The sequence below is a fragment of the Ursus americanus genome, chromosome 4, assembly GCF_024610735.1.
Source record: "Ursus americanus isolate L20-20 chromosome 4, mUrsAme1.1.p, whole genome shotgun sequence".
In the NCBI taxonomy this organism is placed as follows: domain Eukaryota; kingdom Metazoa; phylum Chordata; class Mammalia; order Carnivora; family Ursidae; genus Ursus; species Ursus americanus.
In genome coordinates this window covers 84,805,216-84,825,586 of record NC_142130.1, presented here as the reverse complement: position 1 = coordinate 84,825,586, position 20,371 = coordinate 84,805,216, and the positions used below count along the sequence as shown (strand labels likewise).

Below are 20,371 nucleotides of genomic sequence, written 5' to 3'. Positions count from 1 at the left end.
TGTTAACCTTCTGTTTTTCCAACATAAAACATGTCACAGAACATAAGGTTTGTGTATGTGGAGGCTGACGGCAGGAAGAGGGGCAGGCTGCGGGGTAGAGGAAGCAGCTTTCAGGGAAATAACACGAGGTGAGAAGTAAGAGGAAATGAGTTAAGTCCTTGCCTCTGCCAGTAACTAGTACTTTTATTCATACTTTCACATCCTAAATTTCTTCAAGGCTAAAATACATGGACTGGTTTATATGATTTCTAAGATCTTTTCTGGTTCTAAGATGACCCATTTTTCTATTTGCTATTTGATTTTTTGCATCTTTTTATTTCTGCCAAGAAGAACTTTAAAGTTTGCAACAGAAAGAGCGAAGGCGTACTACCTTCTTACTAAGTAGAAGAAATACCAACAAAAATTCTTAGCATCCAATGAGAAATTGAGTAAATGCATCTTACCATCTTTTAATCTCTCCCTTTGTATTAATTGGTATAGGAAGCCAGTACTGGGCAAGCTATGGCCACCAACAGGTGTCAGTACTGTCTAACCCTAACATAATTAAAAGTTCAACGACATTACTAGAAGACTGGGTATAAAAGATATCAGTGAAGACCTTGTAAATTTTCCAAACCTAGAGGAATTTTTAGAACCTTTGAAGTATTCAAAACCTAATCTTAATGGTATGTTACTAAGTGTATTAGACAGTATGGACTAATTACTATAACTAACATCTGCTATATTCAAGTGGCTTACACCATAAATGTGTGTTTCTTGACCTTGCTGTGGTCCAGTGTGCATTGAAAGAGAGACTGTTTCATGCAGTCATCCTGGGACCTGAACTCCTTCCAATTGGTGGTTCCACTATCCCTAGTGACTTGAAGTCTTTTTCTTCCTGCCGCATATTTGGTGAAATGGAAAAAGTAGAGGATCATGTTGGGAGAATGTGAGATAGGACTGGAAATAGTCATACGTCGCTTTAGCCCTGAATGCTAGAAACTGGTCACTTCGCCACACTGAATTAATTGTAAGGCAGACTGGGAAATGTCTAGCTGCTGCCCTAGAAAGAAAACGAGATGGCACTGGTGATCATCTAGCCAGGCTGTCACGATGTTAGACAACCGAGAAAAAATAGAATCTAAACAACAAAATCCCCCAACATGGGAAAAGATTTATAAAAAGCTCACCAGAAGCAGAGGTATGTCACAGAATTCCCAGCTCAGCTTTTCCTTATTTAAAAGAAACAGACAGTCTGGGCAAGAGGTAATCTCAGCATGTCAGCTATCCACTTTCCAATTATTTGGAGCCTTCAAAATATAGAATTCAACCTCCGTGCCCTTTGCCAGTCAATTTGTGGATTGGGGTTTCCCAACAGCCATAAAGTCGTTACCTTTAAGACAATAATCCCTCTTGACATCTTCAACCCTTTGGTGACCAACATCCCAATGACCTTACTTCCAGGCTCGCCTTACCGGGATAAAATCACAATTGCTATTCTTCAGTTACAAGAAGAAGGCAAGCTGCATATGATGAAAGAGAAGTGGTGGCGGGGGAATGGCTGCCCCGAGGAAGACAGCAAAGAGGCCAGTGCTCTGGGAGTAGAAAATATTGGGGGCATCTTCATTGTTCTGGCTGCTGGACTGGTCCTGTCTGTATTTGTAGCCATCGGAGAATTTATATACAAATCACGGAAGAACAATGATATTGAACAGGTGAGTCATCTCTTTCTAGGACTAGGTAGTTTTTAGTTTGCGTTATCTGTCTTCAGTTTGGGGGGTTTAAAGACGCCTGCCCTTTTTTGTAACAGTCTATTGACTTAGAAGCCCAGAAGAGCCATTTCTGAGTTAGAGCAAAGAGCTATTGAATCCCTGCCAGGTGCTGTTGGCACTGTAGCCCCATCATTTATTAATGAGAAGAAGGAAGCACCTTATATACTAAATCCAATTAGCACTATTTGGAATGGCAGTGCAGAAATTCCAAACTCAGTTAATTTCTTGAACAGTTATTTGCTCTTAAGATAGAAACCCTAGATAAAGCAAGCAAGAAATAAATCCAAAATTGGAAAAGATATAAAAAGATCTTTGAGAGAAATGTTACCATCTTTTCTTTAAGTCTAGATGCAGAGCATGGGCACTAATGCAAAGCAATTTACATAAAGATATAAATGTAGTATTTTGAAACTGAGCACTTACCTCTCTCAAAATATGATTTGTAAATGGATAATTCACCAATTTGGGGGGACCAGGAATATGATGAATTATACAGAATGACAATGAAATATATTAGAGACTTTACTTTTCCAAATTGTATTTAGGATTATAGTTGATTTTAGCAGTCAACCATTATTGCCTGTCACTTTTATCTTTGATAGAATTCACACCAGGAACTTAACACCATTCTGAATAAGATGACTGTGTTAAAGAGAATTCCTTCATAAGCATACTAGAATAAACAATAAGTACAAAGCTCATGCCCATTGTGGTGCATTAGACCACCCATTCAATTTAAAGTTATTGTTAGAATTTTGAGGTTATAAACAATTAATAACAGGGCTAGTTTAATGCTCAGCTGTCAGTGTCCTATTGATTAATAATTTTTAATCAAGGGATTCCACATTTTCACTTTGCACTGGGCCCCACGAATTATGTAGCCAGTTCTGATTAATAATCTCACACCAGTCCCACCTCCTTTAAGTGGACACTTTCCTTACACTCCCAAAGCTGGGGGTGATTGATTAAACCTGGTTTTATCATGAAAATTTTCCCACAATACAAGGCAATTGTGAGAACATTAAGCACCCCTTTCTTAGAGTTTGATAGAGAAAACTATCTTTACTTAAAAGGGAAATGGACTGTTCAGCTTTGTTTTAACTTTCAATTTGCTCTTGAGGTGTCTTGTTTTTATGCAACTAATTTGAAAAATAAAAGCTTGTATATGTTATGCTTTAATGTGCTTCTCATAATTGTCAGCTTCATTTTATTTAAATTTTCATTTAAACATTCATTTTTGCTTCTGATTTATTCATTTTTTTCTATATTTTTCTCATTTCTTTTGCATGCAAGGCTTTTTGTTTCTTTTATGGACTGCAGTGTAAGCAAACCCATCCAACCAACTCCACTTCTGGAACCACTTTATCTACGGATTTAGAATGTGGCAAATTAATTCGAGAGGAGAGAGGGATTCGGACACAGTCCTCAGTTCATACTGTGTAATCAGTTAAAGAAAAAAACAGTGTGCCCAGTAGAAATCGTTCCTGCTAATTGGTGTTGTTGATGATATCTGTATCGACTGAGCATATATAGTCATAATTCCCTATCCCTTTAAGATGGCAAAACTCATGGACTCTAGACATTGAATTCAATGCACTGAGAACAGATGTGCATTCAGTGTTGAAACCGAGGTGTATTAGGGGTATATAAACTCCAAGATATGTGTATTTTCCAGAATCCACTATACCATCAAGACAATGGTTATCTTAGTTCTATATTCATGCATTAAAAATAAGCAGGTCTTTCCTTATGAAAAAGTAGATCGAGACTTTCATCAGTGCAAAGCATAAAAACAAAATGCTAATATTGTGGAATTGTTTTCATCTTTGTGGACCTTTTTTTTCTCCTCTTTCCTTCTCCCCATCCCTCACGTTCTGTAGATCTGCATGGTCAAACTACCCAAAGCCCTATCTTTTTGTAGTAACTCCATAACAATGTTGATTTCACTATTTAAAATGAATTATTTACACAAAGACTCAAAGATGTCTTGGATTTTAAAAATTGAAAAATGTGATCCAGAAAATGATAGCTAAACTTGAAACCTCTGGCGTCACAGAAGAGCATTAGCTAAATTGAACATCACTCAGGAAGGCACGACACAGTCAAGAATGATCCCTGGGTAGAAATTCATTATCACCAAGCTCTCACGTAACACTTACTTGACAATCCTCGTAGGTTTAGATCATAGCATGCTCAGAGTCTCTAAGGAACTGTGATTTTTTTTTTTCATGCTACAGATTATTTCTTGCAAGCTCCAAACAAGGTCCTCAACTAGGAACTAATGCATAACATCTTCTATTTTCCACTTACTCTCACTCTGCACTGACGAACATCTTTTCACGAGACGTTATTTTATTCCCTTCCTACTTACCCAGAATAGAGTGGTTGTTCTCATAGCAATCTTTTCTGAGCATTGCCACTTTCATACTCATTTCTCTGGACCCTTCGTCGTTATCAATTCATTTCAAGTATATTGGGGAGAAGGGCAAGGAGGAGAAAATAAATAGAGGAAAGAATTTCCATACACATTAGTTACAGATCTCTGTAGATTTATTTTCCACCTGCATTCAAAATGTTGTAAATAATTCCCACTATAACTCAGCTTGGTGACACAGAAAACCAACTGCATACTTAATTTGTTGTTATGAAGGATGTCTGCTGTCCCTCTGGGCTTCTTTCCTCTTCACAGTGAGTAGGGGGATTGAAGATGCCTTTCATCTTCCCTCAATATGGGATCAGTTGGTCTTTGTTCTCCTTAATGGGATTACCTTTGACATATGAAGTTAGCCCCCAAAACATATTTCTCAGAAGTAAAGATAAGCCATCTGTGCAATCATGTAATATTTTGCCTTCTCTTTGCTTGCCTTTAAATGGGTTCCAAATTTCGAACCAGAGGTCTCTCCAATCAACATTATATTTCTCCAGTAAAGCATGTTTAGGAAAGTTGGTTCTTGCCCTGATTGTTTCTCAGTCTTGCTTTCTTCTTTAAATAAATGTACTTTTAAGAAAATATCTATAAATTACACCAACATTTATTTACTATTACTGAAGTGAAAGCAACATACTTTGTCCTAGGTCACAGGTTACATCTTCATAATCAATAGAGTCAAATGTTGGGAAAAATATTTTATTATTCATATTTCATTGATTCTGTATATTGAAATCACAAGTTACATAAGTTTATATTCCCAAGGGCTACTCAATAAATCAAAGGTGCTACAAAAAAAAAGTATAAGGGTTATTGATGAAGTTTAGATGATCAAGGTTAACAATAACAAAATTCACTTTTCTACAGAGACTATCTTTTAAAAGTGTAACTCAGAGGTTTGGATAAAATTAATATCTGTGTGCCACTGTAAGCATATACTAGCTACTTCCGATATTTACATGTTATTTAACAATTTTCAAAATATTTTGAATATTTTCAAAATGTTTGAAATGATACAGCATTACATTTAATCCTTTCAACAATTTTATTTCAGCTTTACTAACAGAGAAATAGATATTAGTCAGCAGCCTAGAGTCCTAGATTCTAGAATCATAAGAGAATTTTCAAAATCAACCAAACTTAGGTGCAGTTTCTAGTACAGCCACGTGCTGAATGACTATAGACAAGCGACTGAATTTCTCAAAGCCTTGGTTTCTTAATATGTCATACCAGGACATAATTTCTAGGTCACAAGATTGTACTGAAGGAGTATCTTTCACAATGGGTCCCACTGGCAAGTGTTACTCAAATAAGATTTTCCTGGTCAAGGGACCCAGGGAGCACTACTCTAAACATTCCTTAACTGCATGGTATCTCATTGTGTTTAATATGCTATGATGCACTGGGAATTTTCAACAAAATTGGAAATTAGTCAGTATTTCCCAAACTTATTAGATAACAGAATCTATTTTTCCCAAGCATCTTGACAGACCATTGTTCTACACATCATACTCCAGGGAACACTGTAATGATGATGTGTATTTCATCCAGTGATAATGTACAAAACACATTAGCCATGCCTGGCACATAGCTGCCATTTAATAACAATAGTTTTGTTTATTGGGTGCAATTTTTAATTTCTCTGAGCTTCAATTTCCTCAATTGTAAAATGAAGATCTGTTGACCTATATTTGCTATGAGCATTAAATGAAATAATATAATGGCATAGAAAATGAAATCATTTATAAGAATCCTGTTTAAAGATATTGGCTAACAGATGTTAGTTCCTTATGGAGAAATTAAGTATTGGTCTCTGGTCAGGTGGACACCAAGTACAATTTATCATGCATCTTAATACAGTTTGGAAAAGAGGTTTTCCAATTTAGAGATTCAAACTGTAATCTAAAACCACATTTCCTCATACAAGCATTAATAATCAAGGGCAATTTCATTGTACCCAACAGAAGGACCCAATTCAGCAATACGTGAGGATCTAGCAGAAGTTTTGAACCTCATCTCTAGAAATTCTAATTAGATTAGTCTGAAATGGGGGTAGGACAATAGCTTTTTTTTTTTTGAGATAATCAGGTGATTCTATCATGTAGTAGTGATCTAAAGCATAATCTTATGCATATAATTGGCATTCAATAAGTCACTAATGTTTATTGATTGATTCTAGAGGCATGACCACTAATTCTAAGCAAGATATAGCACAGATTTGGCATTCAATGCTCAATACACCTTCTCTGGAGAGAATTCAAAAAGAAACTGAACATCTTTGAGATAAAAATGTCGTGATATTCAATCGACAGACTTCATATTTAGTTATAGGAGCTAGGCCTACTCAAAATGATCAAATCAGAAGTTTAATTTTTTCCCTTGAAGGACGTCCATACATTTCAGAAATGTAGGTTCCTTACACTCACCTTTTTCTTGTTTTATACACGCCCCAGACAACCAGCTCTTGGCGTCAAGTAAATAACTGCTGAGACCACTTCGACCCCACTTGCATTTTAATGAAATTTAGAAAAAAAAAAGGGGGGGCTTGAACATGAAAAAAAAATTTTCCAAACTCTCTTTTTACATCATTAATTCTCAGACTATGGCGTACCTCAGAATCACTCAGGGAAATTACTTAAAATGCAGATTATAGGTTTTATCTCCATAGACTCCTTCTCAGTGAGTATAATCCAGGAACTGGCATTTTTAACAAAGTCTGAAAGTGAATGATTAAAACTACTTGTGCACATTAGTTTTCATAAAAATTAGCTTAAAAATAGCAGTGTTCTCCAAAATTAGGTCATGTACATGAGTTTTTATTAAAACTATCTTTAGTACAAGAGGTTTTTAAAATAGCTTTTCTAACATGAGTTTTTTCCCTTAAAACAGCTGTTTAAAACTGTCGGTAAGCATGAGTTTTCTTTAAAGCTAGATGGAATACAGCAATTTGACTTCAAATTAAGTGGTGAGAGTGAGATTTTATTAACACTGGCAGTTTATCTGTGGATTATACCTTGAGGAAGACTATTTCAAGGTAGCAAGGGAGCAGAGAGGTATGAAAAGATTAAACAAGTACACGAAGAACTGTGGAGCACAATTTGGTGTCTAAACTGGTTCCTGACAAGCCTGTTTATAAGCCAATGCAATAAGGAAAAAAAAAAAAAAAGGCTTATTTTGTCTTAGACTAAAATGATAAGCTGAATTATTTTACAGTTTTTTCAGCAAAATTGGAACTACCTAAGGAACACATGGTGGGTGGAGATAATGCCCTTAGGAAAATCAGCTGGTCATATAGTTAAACCTTCCCCCCAAAATTATTTCCAAATACTTTACTGCATTTGACTAGCATTATATTATGTTCTATATAAGCCATCGATGGCAAAGCAGGAAAACAATGAATCCCAATTAGTTTCCAAGCCCATGACCCTTTACACTATTTCCCAGTAAGCAATTTAAGAGTAGCCTGGCCTTGAAAAGCAAAAGAAAAGCAAAGCATTCTTACTTCTTGCACTATTTTCTGCACATCTGACTGTGCCAAATGGCATTATTAATTAACTCATATGGATAATGAAAAATTTCTGCTTGCTGCTGCAGTTTTAACTTGCCTTTAGGAACCATCTCATTATGCTTCCCACAGTTATGGAATTTTATATGCACAGATGCACAAGCATATTAAAATCATTTTTGCTTTCAAAACCCTCTTCATAGAGATGATATCATGGAAAATGGGATTCTCCTTTAAATTTTCAAAGAAATTCTATCTGCACAAATAAGAATATTTTGTGATAGAAAACCAAATGTTCTGTGTGGTTTCACATGCTACCCAAATAGGGAGAAGCGGCCAAATTGCACCATACCGCCATGTCTCCATGTTATAACGTATACAACCAGATACACACAAAAATAATGAGTAAGAGCTGAATGATGTAAAGACGTTACTGTTGTTTCATTTATCCACTAAGTTTAAGTTAGTAGGGCCAGAATTTTCTTTCTGCCCAATTTTTAACTGAAGTGTTTAGACTTGAAATATTCGGATTTTTCAACTCAAGAAAAAGGATGGTACCCTGATCACTTAGTCTTTACCAACCATAAGAACTAAGAAACTACTGTCCACAGATAACCCACCCTAACGTCAAATTTATCTTAAGTCCTAAGTGTCACTTGGCACATTATCAGATGCCTCCAAGTGCTGTCAGCTTCTTTTCTTCCATAGTCTGATCACTTTATTTATTGGAGAAGTCTCAATAGGTTGTTTCTGTAATTGTGCAAAGAGGCTTTCCTTTGCCTGGAAACCCAAACATTCATCAATTCACAGAGAGGCCAGGAAGCAATTAATATCCGTTTAGAAATAATTTTTCCAGTGTACAATGGCAGTGTCTTCTAAACCAAACAAACTCTAAAATGTATAAACGGCTCAATGGAAACATGACCTGGCAATCACAAGCCAAGAATGCAGGTGGCTGTGCTGCTACTGAATGGGTCTGTGACTTAGAGCAAGTCATTGTTTTTCCTCATTGTTCTTCCCTCATTCTTGGTCTCCCCATCGGTGGAATTAGGGGATGACATTTAAAGTTCTCTTCCAGCCACAGTATTTTTTAAGTTTGATAAAAAGTGGGAAAGAAATAAAAATATAGGAGCAGGACAAAAAAAAAAAGCTTAGCCAAATACAAATATAAATAAGATTGTGCAGTTACTTTGAACATATTAAATTCTTATTGCCATAAGCAGAATTACCTATTCCTGCCCATGATGCAGGATGGAGTGGTCCACTCTGAATATAGAGAAAATCAGCCATCATGGCATCAAAGAGTGAAACAGTTCTCACTCACTCATAAGCAAAGCATTACAAACACAGGGAAGGCTACAAAGGTAGAATCATTCTTGATTTTGATGAGCCTACAGAGTAGGCAAAAACAAAAACAAAATAAAACAAACAAGCCAAACGAAGACATGTAGCTAGAAGTTATCTGAAGCTATGGAACTGATTACATTCTCAATCACATTCAAGAAAGAGGGTATCAATGGGACTGGAGTGCCTGGGGAAAACTATTCTGTAAGTGGAACTTAAATTCTGCTAAAGACAAAGGAAAACAAAGAAAAAGGTTGATGTGCTCATATTGTCTATTGCCTTTACCCCTACCCTCCTCCACCCCTAAGCACCAAGGTTTTTATATGTATTGCTTCCAAGCAAGACACGAATCAAATTCTTAGCTTTTGAGTTTTAAGTAGACTTTACAGATTTGTAGCATAGACAAAAATCTGGAAAACTGTGGCTTTCAGGCTCAAGAACCAGGTGTTTCACTGAGTAAGTTAGTTGTTATAATTCAAATAGTTTATCTCTAATTAGCAGGAGCCAAAACCCAGAGACCCAAGGTTGGGGAAATGCACAAAATGATGTTTTCCTCCCTCATGTTCCAGTCCTTGACCAGCTTTTGACCCCTAGGAAAGGAGGGAAGAATGGGAGGGAAGTCATTAAAGCTTCATGGTACTAGAAGCCCTGAGAGAAGGCCCCATGATCACCCCTGAGCCTAGTCCCAACTTGAGGACGGGAAAATAGAAACCTCAGAAAAGTTCAAGGGGGATCCTAAACAGAAAATTCTATTTTGGGGTTCAGAGGGTATAGCCCAGGAGGTGACAAAACTTGAGAGAAATTCTACATTCAACTGTCTCCAGAATGGTGGAATAACAGCATCTGGGCCATGAACCTTGAAGAGCCTCATAGTCCTGCTCAGTCCCATAGCATCTCAGGGAAAGCAGCCAAAACTCCATGCTGCTTCCCAATGAAGAGCCTTGTGGAAGAGCTGAGAGAACCAGTGGACTGAGAGTTGAGGTGGGAGTAGAAAAGACTCAATGTGTGGACCTGACATGGAGACCATAGTGGGGCCGCAGGCATCTCAGAGAACACAGCAGAGAGAGAGAGTGCAGCGTCTGTGACCTCCTAGGATGCCACACCCCAGTGGAAGCCAAAGGACAGAAGGTGTCCACAGAGTAGCTGCTCCCACCATCACCAATGCCCAGGCCTTCTATTCAACTCTACTACACCCAGATGCACCTTGGAAAGAAGATGAGAAGGGAGGTGGGGAGAGGCTCATTTTAACTGAGACACTGACCAAAAGAAACTTAGTTTTAAGCCAAGAGTGAGTTACCTTGAGTTGACAATACCCACTAGCAGATTGGGACCTCTAAGCTAAGGTGGGATCTGCTACTATTTTTTTATGACATCACATAGTTTTCTTGCACACCTAAATTTATAGCTTGAGAAAAATGTATGTCCACTACATGTGGGCATAAGCTGGTACTGCAAGGACTCCGTTGTAGCTCACACATGCACTATGGACAACTAAAACCCTCCAACAGGCTCGATTTACCTCAAGGCCAAGGCCATGCTCTGTATGAGAAGGGCATGCAAAAAATTTCTTAAAAGCTGATTTTTGTGCCCCTTACTCAGCCTCTGAGTTGCTGAAAGGACCAGGCCCTCTTGTCCACATGGTAATGGAAAGTCAGTCCTCATAGGATCATCTCAGACCTTCAACATGGAGGCCTCGTCGGGTACATAGGAGACCTATATTCAGAGGAAATGTGTAGTCTCCGAGCTTGCAAGAGGGGCTGAGGCGGGCTCAGGAGATACAGGGAAGCCGGAAGGAAGCCAGAAGGCCAAAGAAGACGGTCACATTGGCCTCTGATGGTGACTCCGGACAGGAGAAAGGCACTGTGAGTACCTTGGATTGGCATGCAAACCCACATTTCTGCCATTTTTAAGCAAAGAGAGCTGCTTGCCTCTGTGTATGTCCAGTCCACCTGAGGCTTATCCTCATAGCAGAAACACTTTCTGCTCTCCAGTCATAACACTTGAGTGGGCCACTTTGCAACCACCTCTCCATACCTCTCAGCCACTTTCTTGCCCACTCTAGGGCAGTGGAAAGTTTCAGCTGCTCCTGAGCACCCTTCAGAGGCCATAGGAGACAGAGGAGAGCCTCCAACGGGCCTGATGATCAGCTTTGATGCCATTTCTGCTTTCTAGTGACTGCTTTCTCTGAGTTTGAGACAGAGATTGGGCATGATTTCCCTGTGTTTTCAGACTCCCCCATCTATTAAGCGGTCTCACATCTATTTGCCTTATCTCACCCCATGGGAGTTTAACCCCAAAAGTGACAAGTGAGGGGCCCCTTCTCTGGTATTCCTCAGCATCTAGGCTCTCCCAGCCCCTAGCTGGACAATTCTCCTTGAAAACAGACACAGAACAGTCCTAGCTTCATACCCCATCCCCAGTCCCACCGGCTGGGCCCCGAAGGCTCTAAGGCAAACTTTTACAATCCAAAGTGCCTTCTTTTTCCTTCTTTCAAACACCTGGCTGTTGTAATTAATAGCTTCAAAGACTGCAGTGGCTTCTATAGATCCACAAAAATCTATTTGAGAACTAAAAGCTGCAAATTTTACTTTTTTTTTCTTTCTATGTCATCCCTACCCTGAGGGCAATGCATATAAAAGCTCTTGCTATAACTTTAAAAGTGGAAAAAGGGTTCAGATTCAGAAGATTTGGAAAAAGCACATGGATTAATATCAAAATGGAACACTGCTCCAGTGTTAACCTCACTTTTCAAAGTTTTCCATGAAATTATACCTAATGTTAGAAGAGAATGAACTGATACCATAAGAGTTTGGATGTAGAGCTCTGAGCAGCCACCCTAAGTGAGAAATTTCTCTATGGTGCACTGGGTGTTATACGCAACTAATGAATCATCGAACTTTACATCAGAAAGCAGGGATGTACTGTATGGTGACTAACATAATATAATAAAAAAACATTAAAATAAAAGAATTCTAAAAAATAAATAAATAAATATATATATATATATATACACACACACACACATATATATATCCATTCCACTACATACTTACATTTATTTTAATGAAAGAAAAGTTTTATAAATACAATATTTAATAAAGATGAACCCAAGAAAGATGATCTTCACGTATCTGGTGTCACTGGCCTGTGGTGTCCCCCACAGGTGTGTATGTTCATGGTTCAAAGGAGCTCAGATTGGAAAACAGGGAATTCTGGGGTATGCATTTATGCAAAGAATTAGCTTATACCTAGGATCTGAGAGAGCAAAGATGTTGGCATCCAGCCTCAAGTGTGGGGGCAAAAAAGGATAAGGTAGAGGAGTTGAGAGGGAAAGGACATAGAGATGGTGAAAACATAAAATTAAAAGGAGCTAGGAAATGAGTTAGTGGGATTGACGAACTGTAGCCTAAGGGAAGACAGGGCTGAGGGGAGTGGAGAGCCAGTTTAAACACTGAAGGTGCAGTGAGAGGCTGGGTGAGGAGTGGCTTCTGGGTCACAGGTGGGGTTGAGGGGACCACACTCTGGAGTTCTAGTTCAGTGTCTAGATTTCCTCTACCCCCAAATTTTGAGCACAGACTTAGGTAATGAGACTCAGCTCCCTCATTAGCTTGCAGGCATAATTAATCATAACCACTATTCTGGAAACTGATATGATGGCCAGCTCCCAACCTCTCAAAATCATTGTTTTTAAGTCCAAGAATGGTTGCATAAGAAATGGCCCAGGGATTCTGAATGAACACAGAAAACTGATAAAACAAGAGCAAATGGTAGCCAAATCCTGAGTTCTGGGACACAAGAACTTCACACAAAGGTTGCGTACGTGTGCTACTCCAACAATTCCCCTTCCCCTTCCTTAACACAATTAGTGGGGGATCACTGGAGTCTGATGTCTGCTCTGAGATCATCAATTATCCTGTGAAGACATAAAACATATACGCAGACAGGTGACCAGACTTTCCAGAGTCTTAAGGTAGCAAATGTATGAATAGAATTCTTCCATCCTTATTCCTTTAAAAGTTTCCTGACATTTTGAACGTTCTAGGTCTGTTCCCACATTGAATCTCAGAGTTTAAAAATGCTAAGGATGTGAATGCTTAGACCTTCTTGTTAAAAAGAAAAAAAATCATTGAGACACTGCTTCCACAGAATGATAGTAATTTGACCAAACCAAGAAAATAACAGCAATAATAATCTCATTATTTCTCAGTAAACTGTTCCTTGATATCTATATTTCACTAAAATTTGGTCTATTTTACTAAAATGGTCTTTACAAAAAGGCTCCAGATTAGAGCTTGCTTTCAAGCAGATCTATATAAAATGAAAGATTTTTAGTAAGATGACACAAATATTATCTATATCTTTGTTCAACGCGTAATGTGAAAATTTATTAGACAATGTCACAGACCATTTCAAGTGTCTTTAAATAAGAAGCCTAATAAAGTAACAAGAGAAACCTATACAAAATGTAAGGTGTAAAGGTATGCATTCCAAGCAGTTCTTCTAGATGTACCAATGAATAAAAACACCAAGTGCATAAATGTTAAATATACAATGACAGATCAATCTGATATTTTATTCGTAATCTGATGCCAAGTTTGCACCTAGTCAGAAAACCATTCTCAATCAGCCTAGCCTTGGTCATTTCAATATCGTAAACTACTCAAATTTTAGCACACAACTTTTTCTATAACTTAAAAGAAATCACTCTCCACCCCAGACTACTTTTTTTTTTGAGGCAGTTTATTTTAGGTACAAAACAAGACCTCGATTAGCTCCTCTCACCCCTTCCAGGGGAATATTTGTAATATAAGGATAAAGGTGTCAGGAAAGAAGAAGAATGTATACTGGGGTTCACACCAATACCAAGATATCAAATATTGGGGATTAATCCAAAGGAATGCCATGCTGTCAGCAATTATTTTTAAAACTCAAGCCAAAGAGGAAGGTAAAAGAAGGCAGGAGAAGAGAAGGATGGGGGGCTGGGGAGGTCACTCGGAACACAGCACAGGCACAAAAGAAGTGAAGAAGAGGAATGGCTTTCTGCAAAATAAACAAGCAAATCCTTTCCCTTGCAAAACCAGAAGAGTTACAGGGCTGGCTGAAGCTTCACTTGTGGTTTCTGGTAGACCACTTGTATCTCAGTTTCCTTCCCTCTACAAGAGAAGTACAGGCGCACATAGGCGCACGCACACATGTACGCATGCGCGCGCACACACTCACTCTTGCACACACACGTACACACGTCACTTTTTGGACAATGTCCGGAACAGCATAAATGGCACTAACATAGTTTATTACTATAAACCCATTTATTTATAAGTGAATTTTCCTATCAGATTTGTCATCATAGGGATTCATTGTCAATGGGTTCAGAAGCAGAGAGAATTTTTTTTAAATGGCAAGGGACTGCAGTTAATTTTCATTTCCTCTTTATGCTTGAGCACCTATCCTTCACAGGCAAGACACAAGCTGTCATAAAGCCTATTACCACATAACACTAAAACATGTTATGAGCTGGGTAAAACAAGTAAAATAAGCATTGCAAATTCGATGTGTTAAACATCTATAGGACCTGCCTTAAAACACTGGTATAAACAAAGAATTCGTGCATAGAAAGGCATGCGATGGCTGAAATTAAAGAAGCATCAACCTTTCACTGTTCCTCCCTTTCATCCAAAAAAACAAAACAAAACAGAACCCAAAATACATATCAGCAAGTTCCATAGACTTAAAATATTTTCAGTGATATACACAATGTTATTTTAAAGAAACGGAGTACTCCCTATGTGCCAGGCATTGTGCTAAGTGTTTTACAGGTACCTGCCCAACCATTCACAAAACAACTCTATGAAAAGCCTTCTACTTCTGCTACGGTTTGCATTTTATAGATAAGGAAACTCAGTCAAAGAGAAACTAAACATCTTGCCCAGTGTAACCCAGCTACTGGGCACTGTAACTAAAACTTAAACTCCAACATTCTGATACTGGGCCAACTCACAACTAAAATTCATGGTCATATATGTAGATCCATTGAAAATGTGAACTCCAACCACCAGAGAAAAATCGGACAACCTAGGATGCATGCTACAGGGGAATTTCTAGTCTGCAAAGCACTAGAGGATAATGCTGGGGTATCCACCCTACCCCTCATTTCCCTGCCTCCTGAACACATCAGCGAGGTGGTCATCCACATGTCTGTTACTTTCTAATGAAATTAGTTTAGAAATTTAAATTTCCATACTAAACCTAATTTTTCTATGGCCCTGTGAACACAAGGGAGTTCATGAAAAGCATGTCCAGAAATAGAAGCTTTGGAAAAGCTACTTAAATTTTTATCCTAATTCAGAAGCTCAAAATTTATTTTATATATATATACACACACACGCGCACAATATCTTTAATTCTGAGATCATAAAAGGCAAATCGATGAATGAATAGGAGACCCTCCCATGCCATTCTGAGCTGACCTTCACAGTTTCATTTCCTGTGGATACAAGAGTGTGTGGTTTTCTTGAGCTCATGGCTGGTAAGGACCTTAAAGGTCGTCTTGCCTCATGACTACAGCAAAAACGTGGAAGCAGAAAGGTCAGCCCCAATATCTTGCCATTTTCTTTTTGACAGTTGGAGACAAAGTGAGAATCAAAAAGAAATCATTGTGACCAAAGACAGAGTAGCCAGACCGCTCATAAAACTATATTTATATTCACTTTCATGCTGGCTGCAAGAAATAAATACTTGGGGTTCATCAAAAGAATAGACATTTGTTGTATTTTAAGGCAATACAAAATTTGAAGGAAGATTGTGTTTTTTAAAGAGAAGCATAATTGAAACATATTGTCAAGATAAGATCTGTGACTGCCCCTCCACCCAAAATAAGAGAGGACAGGGTTTCAAATCCCCTCCTGGTTGTGTCTCCTATGTGAGCCACACTTGGAGACTTGCCTTGTAGTTTTAGTGCAAAATAAAGAGAAAAGTCTAAAATCAAAAGTTTGAGAGTTGAAATAAAACACAAAGATTGCAATTTCTTAACACATATTTATAGGAAAAGAATCTACAAAAAGCTCTTTATAGTAGTTTAAGAAAAAGGAATTAATCAAGGTGTTGGAGATTTTTAAGTGAAAGCAGTTGAGTCTGGGAAGTCAGATGGACTGAGTTCAAATGCAAGCTTTTCCTCTTACGAATCACATTTCCTGGGCAAATTACTTAATATCTCCAATAGTAAATCTCCCCATCTACACAATGGGCATAGTAATTCCTACCTTATAGGATTGCTGTGAGATTTGTGTGTAATAGTGTGGGCTATAAAATCCTTGGCACTTCTTCCTTCTCTCCCTCTCTTCTTCCATTTTAATGATCTTCCTGAAATTAGAAATGTCCTGTGCAAAAAAACAAAAAAAAACCTACCTTCCACTGAAATAAATATCTGAGCAGAAGTTGCAAAAACCCGAATGCAACACCATATACCACGAAGGCACTGTAAAATATTCAGTTCATCTTAGTAACAACACATAAATTTCACATCACATAATGCTACAAAAAAAAACATTAAATTTCATTTGTAACATACTTACTGTAACATTTTTTGGAAGTATAATTCATAGAAAACATTCCTAAAGTTTTTCTTTTAGTGGCATGATCCCCCTCTCAATTCACCGAAGTCACAACATAACATTTGAAAGAAAATTAACATGCACGACATGAATTTTCAGTACTATAAGAAAATGGAAATGAAATTCAAATTCTATAAATGCTTATGTGTAAAAGAGACAAAAAGTCAAATGAAAACTACTACTTTTTTTAGAGGTGTGTGTCTGATAGACCAGTAATTTACATCTAGGATCTAAATTTATCTGTCTAGTTTTCAAATCGAGTAGAAAAATTTTAAATGCTGCTTATTTAGGGGCCCCTGGGTGGCTCAGTCAGTTAAGCATCCTACTCTTGGTTTCGGCTCAGGTCATGATCCCCGGGTCATGAGATGGAGCCCCGCCTCCCGCTCCGACCTCAGCTTGGAGTCTGCTGGAGACTATCTCCCTCTCTTTCTCCCTCTGCTCTTCCTCCTGTGCTCTCTCTTTCTCTAATAAATAAATAAATATTTTAAAAAATACTTTATTTAAACTACATCAACTCCTCTATGGAACAAAAATGGAGCGTAAATTTTCAAAAATACATGTTGCCCATTAAATACAAGGACCGCAGGAGACATTTCGTACTTTGCACACATGAAACACCAATTTCTTCCTATCAGGCCCTCACAACCTGGAGAAATCATCTGGTGGTATGTTGTCATTTGAGCTTTAACATATCCATTTTGTGAGTTAATCACAAAGGAGTCACACACTTGCCCTCCCACACGCTTGACCAAAGGCTTTGGGATTTGAAGGATGTTTTAAGGGTGATCTCATCAAAAACAATACTACTTTCCAGAAATCTCTATAAGCAGGAATTTGTCACTCAAGGATCTTATCTTGGCTGGAAGAAATGACAGCAAATTATGTTTTATTATAGCATTTGTATACTGTGCCTGTGAATCCATACAGTGTAATTGTAATAGATCTGTACATATATGTGCCATCTGCATATGTGTGATATTTCATAATCGTTGCTCCATTTTCTCCTTGTATTATGCCATCATCTTTGCTGTGCGGTTCGGTACCATATTATTTTCATTTCAACCACAGCTGCATCATTGCTGCTGCCAGATCTCTGTTTTTTGGAGAAAATATACAATTTAAAATTGTTTTTTTTTCTTTTTTTTTATCAGAAAGGAAAGTCATCAAGAATTAGATTTTATTTTAGGAACAAAGTAAGGTTTCATGGGAGAAAAAAACAAAGCCTTGGTGTAGAGAAGGTTTGTTCATTTTCTATAGCATTACTGAAGTGTCCGTATGCCTTGATAAACCTATCAATGTTTGGATCATCTCAATGGGGGAAATGACTTAACTTAACTCTATTTTGGTGTCTCAGCAAAGGTAAGTTGTCTATTTTGAGAGCCTAACTGGGTAGTTTTATACTACTGCATCTGTGAATGAAACCCCGAAGTTTGCCCAGCTAGCTTGCTGCCTCAGTTTCCCCAAATAGAAAAAGCGGATGGCCAGTGGGTGGAGGAGGAGGTGTGGGAACTGGCCGGGAACTTCACTCTGTGTCAGAGTTGCCTTAGACCACTCTCTCGTATTCATAAAAACTGAGGTGAGAAACAGACCGGTGGAGGAGGGAGCCAGTTTGGTTACACTGACGTTCCATTATTTCATGTTCTCTAGTGTCTCTCTTTCAATGCCATCATGGAAGAACTGGGAATCTCACTCAAAAATCAGAAAAAGCTAAAGAAAAAGTCAAGAACTAAGGGTAAATCTCCCTTCACAAGTATCCTTACTTGTCATCAGAGACGAACTCAGAGGAAAGAAACTGTGGCATAATCCAAGAAAATGTCTGCAGGCAGCTTTCAGAAAGGAAAACAAGATGCTCACTACAGGTGTTGGGAGAAAGGATTCCTGACAAGCGTGTGACGTGTTTCCATGTACCTATATACATAACCAGAGTTATGTATGTAGATATAAGAAATACAAACTTTTAAGAAGCTCACATAGACAGATCGTACTTGGAAAGTGGCACTGGTTCTTTGGAAATGAATTTGTATGCTCACTTATTTTGCCTTTTCTCTCTTCACAATAAATTGATGTGTGTGCTTTCTAAATAATAATAAAACAACAGGGTTTTTTTTTTTTTTCCAGAACAAGTTCTGGTGTTGGTTTGTTCCCCTTTACTCTGCTCCCATTCACAATGTTTGGTTGCCAAGTGTCATCTGTTGTCAGGTTGTTATTTTGATGACTCTTCGTACCTGTTCAGACAGACAGAATCATTTCTGGCTAAGTTTTAAAAAAAATACTTTTAGTTCATACCAAATACCTAGCCACTATAGTAAAGTTAAACTACTCATCTTTGTGCTTTAAAATCTAACTTCATAAATACTTTAAAATGGCATTTGGAACATTGGTAAGTATAAGATAAAAGGATTCTTAAAAAAAGGGGGACATTCATTCAAAAAATATAAGTGTCTACCACATTCTGGACACCATTCTAGGTTCTGGGGATACTGTGGTGAGGAAGGCAGATATGGTGCCTGCCCTCACACAGTTTACAGTTAAACAAAAAAGAAAAACATTCTATTACTAAAAGTGGGATTAGCACTTCCTCTGTGGAAGCCAGAAGCTAAAGGAACATGCAGGAGAAGGATTCAACCAAGGAAGTCTTCCTGAAGGAAGGTATAGCTCTACTAGGATGGCAAGTTAATCAGGTGAAGGGAGGGACAGAAGATGGAGAAGCAAGCATTCCAGGCTGAGGAGGCAGCATATCTGAAGGCCCTGAGAGAAGAGCCAATAAGGCCAGAATGGTGAGGGAAAAGAGCTGCAAAGGGGATGCAATGGGCCTGACAGGTGACGATCACTCTGGCTGAAAGTGAAGAAAGGATTGAAGGCAAGGAGACTGAGGAGGAAGAGACAGGGTCACCTGAAGCCTCTTTCAGAAACTCAAGGAAAGGACGTTGCAGCCAGGCCAGCGCGGCGGCAGACAGACCACTGAATGATGGAGGTAACTTAGAGGCACAACTCATGTGGCCAGAGATTCAGGTGGTGGTCATGAGGGAGGGAAGAACGGGATTGAGAAAAAGTCCAGGATTAGGGTAGGGGAAGAGGGAGGCTTCACTGGAGAGTCAAGATATCATTCATTATATTGGGAACCAATGGGAAAGGAGAAGGCACTGGAACGATATTTCATCTGATTAAGTCCCATTCGTTTCTGTAGGATGATTCTATAACTAAAAGAATCTTTTAATCTAGTCCCCGTAGAGTTTAAGTACCAAAACGTTTCCAGACATAAAAAGGAAAAAGCCACCTTTAAAATAGCAATAGCAGATATTGGACAGATATTTTTCTGTGATTAGGAGCAATGCTGAGATTTGGGATCAATCTGAATTAGAAGACGATGTATTTCATTAAAAATGCATTAAGATGCTTACATAAAAACCATGAAGATGCTTACATTGAGAACAATATGCTTACAGCTAGAAACAGATAGAAAAACAAACAGAAATACAGTGAATTCAACAGCTGAGGGTGGACTAGGAGGGTAATATATTAGAGGGAAACATGTCATTTATTCAGTTCACTAAAAATTATACCGTTCTCCATTTTCTAATGTGACAATATGATACTTTCCTCTCATTTCAGAAAATATTACTATATCCTTTCACAGTTTGTTACAGCAATTTGTAGGAAAAGAAGTATTTCAACTTCTAATATCTAAAATATATTGTGTGTCAGTCTGGTTTATAGGTGTTTTAAGGTCCAC

At 38.1% G+C, this 20,371-nt stretch overlaps 1 protein-coding gene across 9 annotated transcripts in view; it reads left to right on the top strand.

The window, feature by feature from the left end:
- The window catches only part of GRIK1 (glutamate ionotropic receptor kainate type subunit 1), a 364,961-nt gene extending 346,234 nt beyond the window's left edge, over positions 1-18,727 (top strand). For 4 of the 9 annotated variants that reach the window (XM_045785684.2, XM_045785683.2, XM_045785681.2 and 1 more), the window contains 2 exons: positions 1,444-1,694; positions 18,286-18,727. In XM_045785684.2, the coding sequence (XP_045641640.2) occupies positions 1,444-1,694; positions 18,286-18,441 (407 nt within the window). In that variant the 3' untranslated portion in view covers positions 18,442-18,727. Of the gene's footprint in view, positions 1-1,443; positions 1,695-3,044; positions 3,671-17,789; positions 17,877-18,285 lie in introns of those variants that run through there. The other 5 variants (XM_045785682.2, XM_087861305.1, XM_045785680.2 and 2 more) reach the window with 2 other exon arrangements.
- The last annotated feature ends 1,644 nt before the right edge of the window (positions 18,728-20,371 follow it).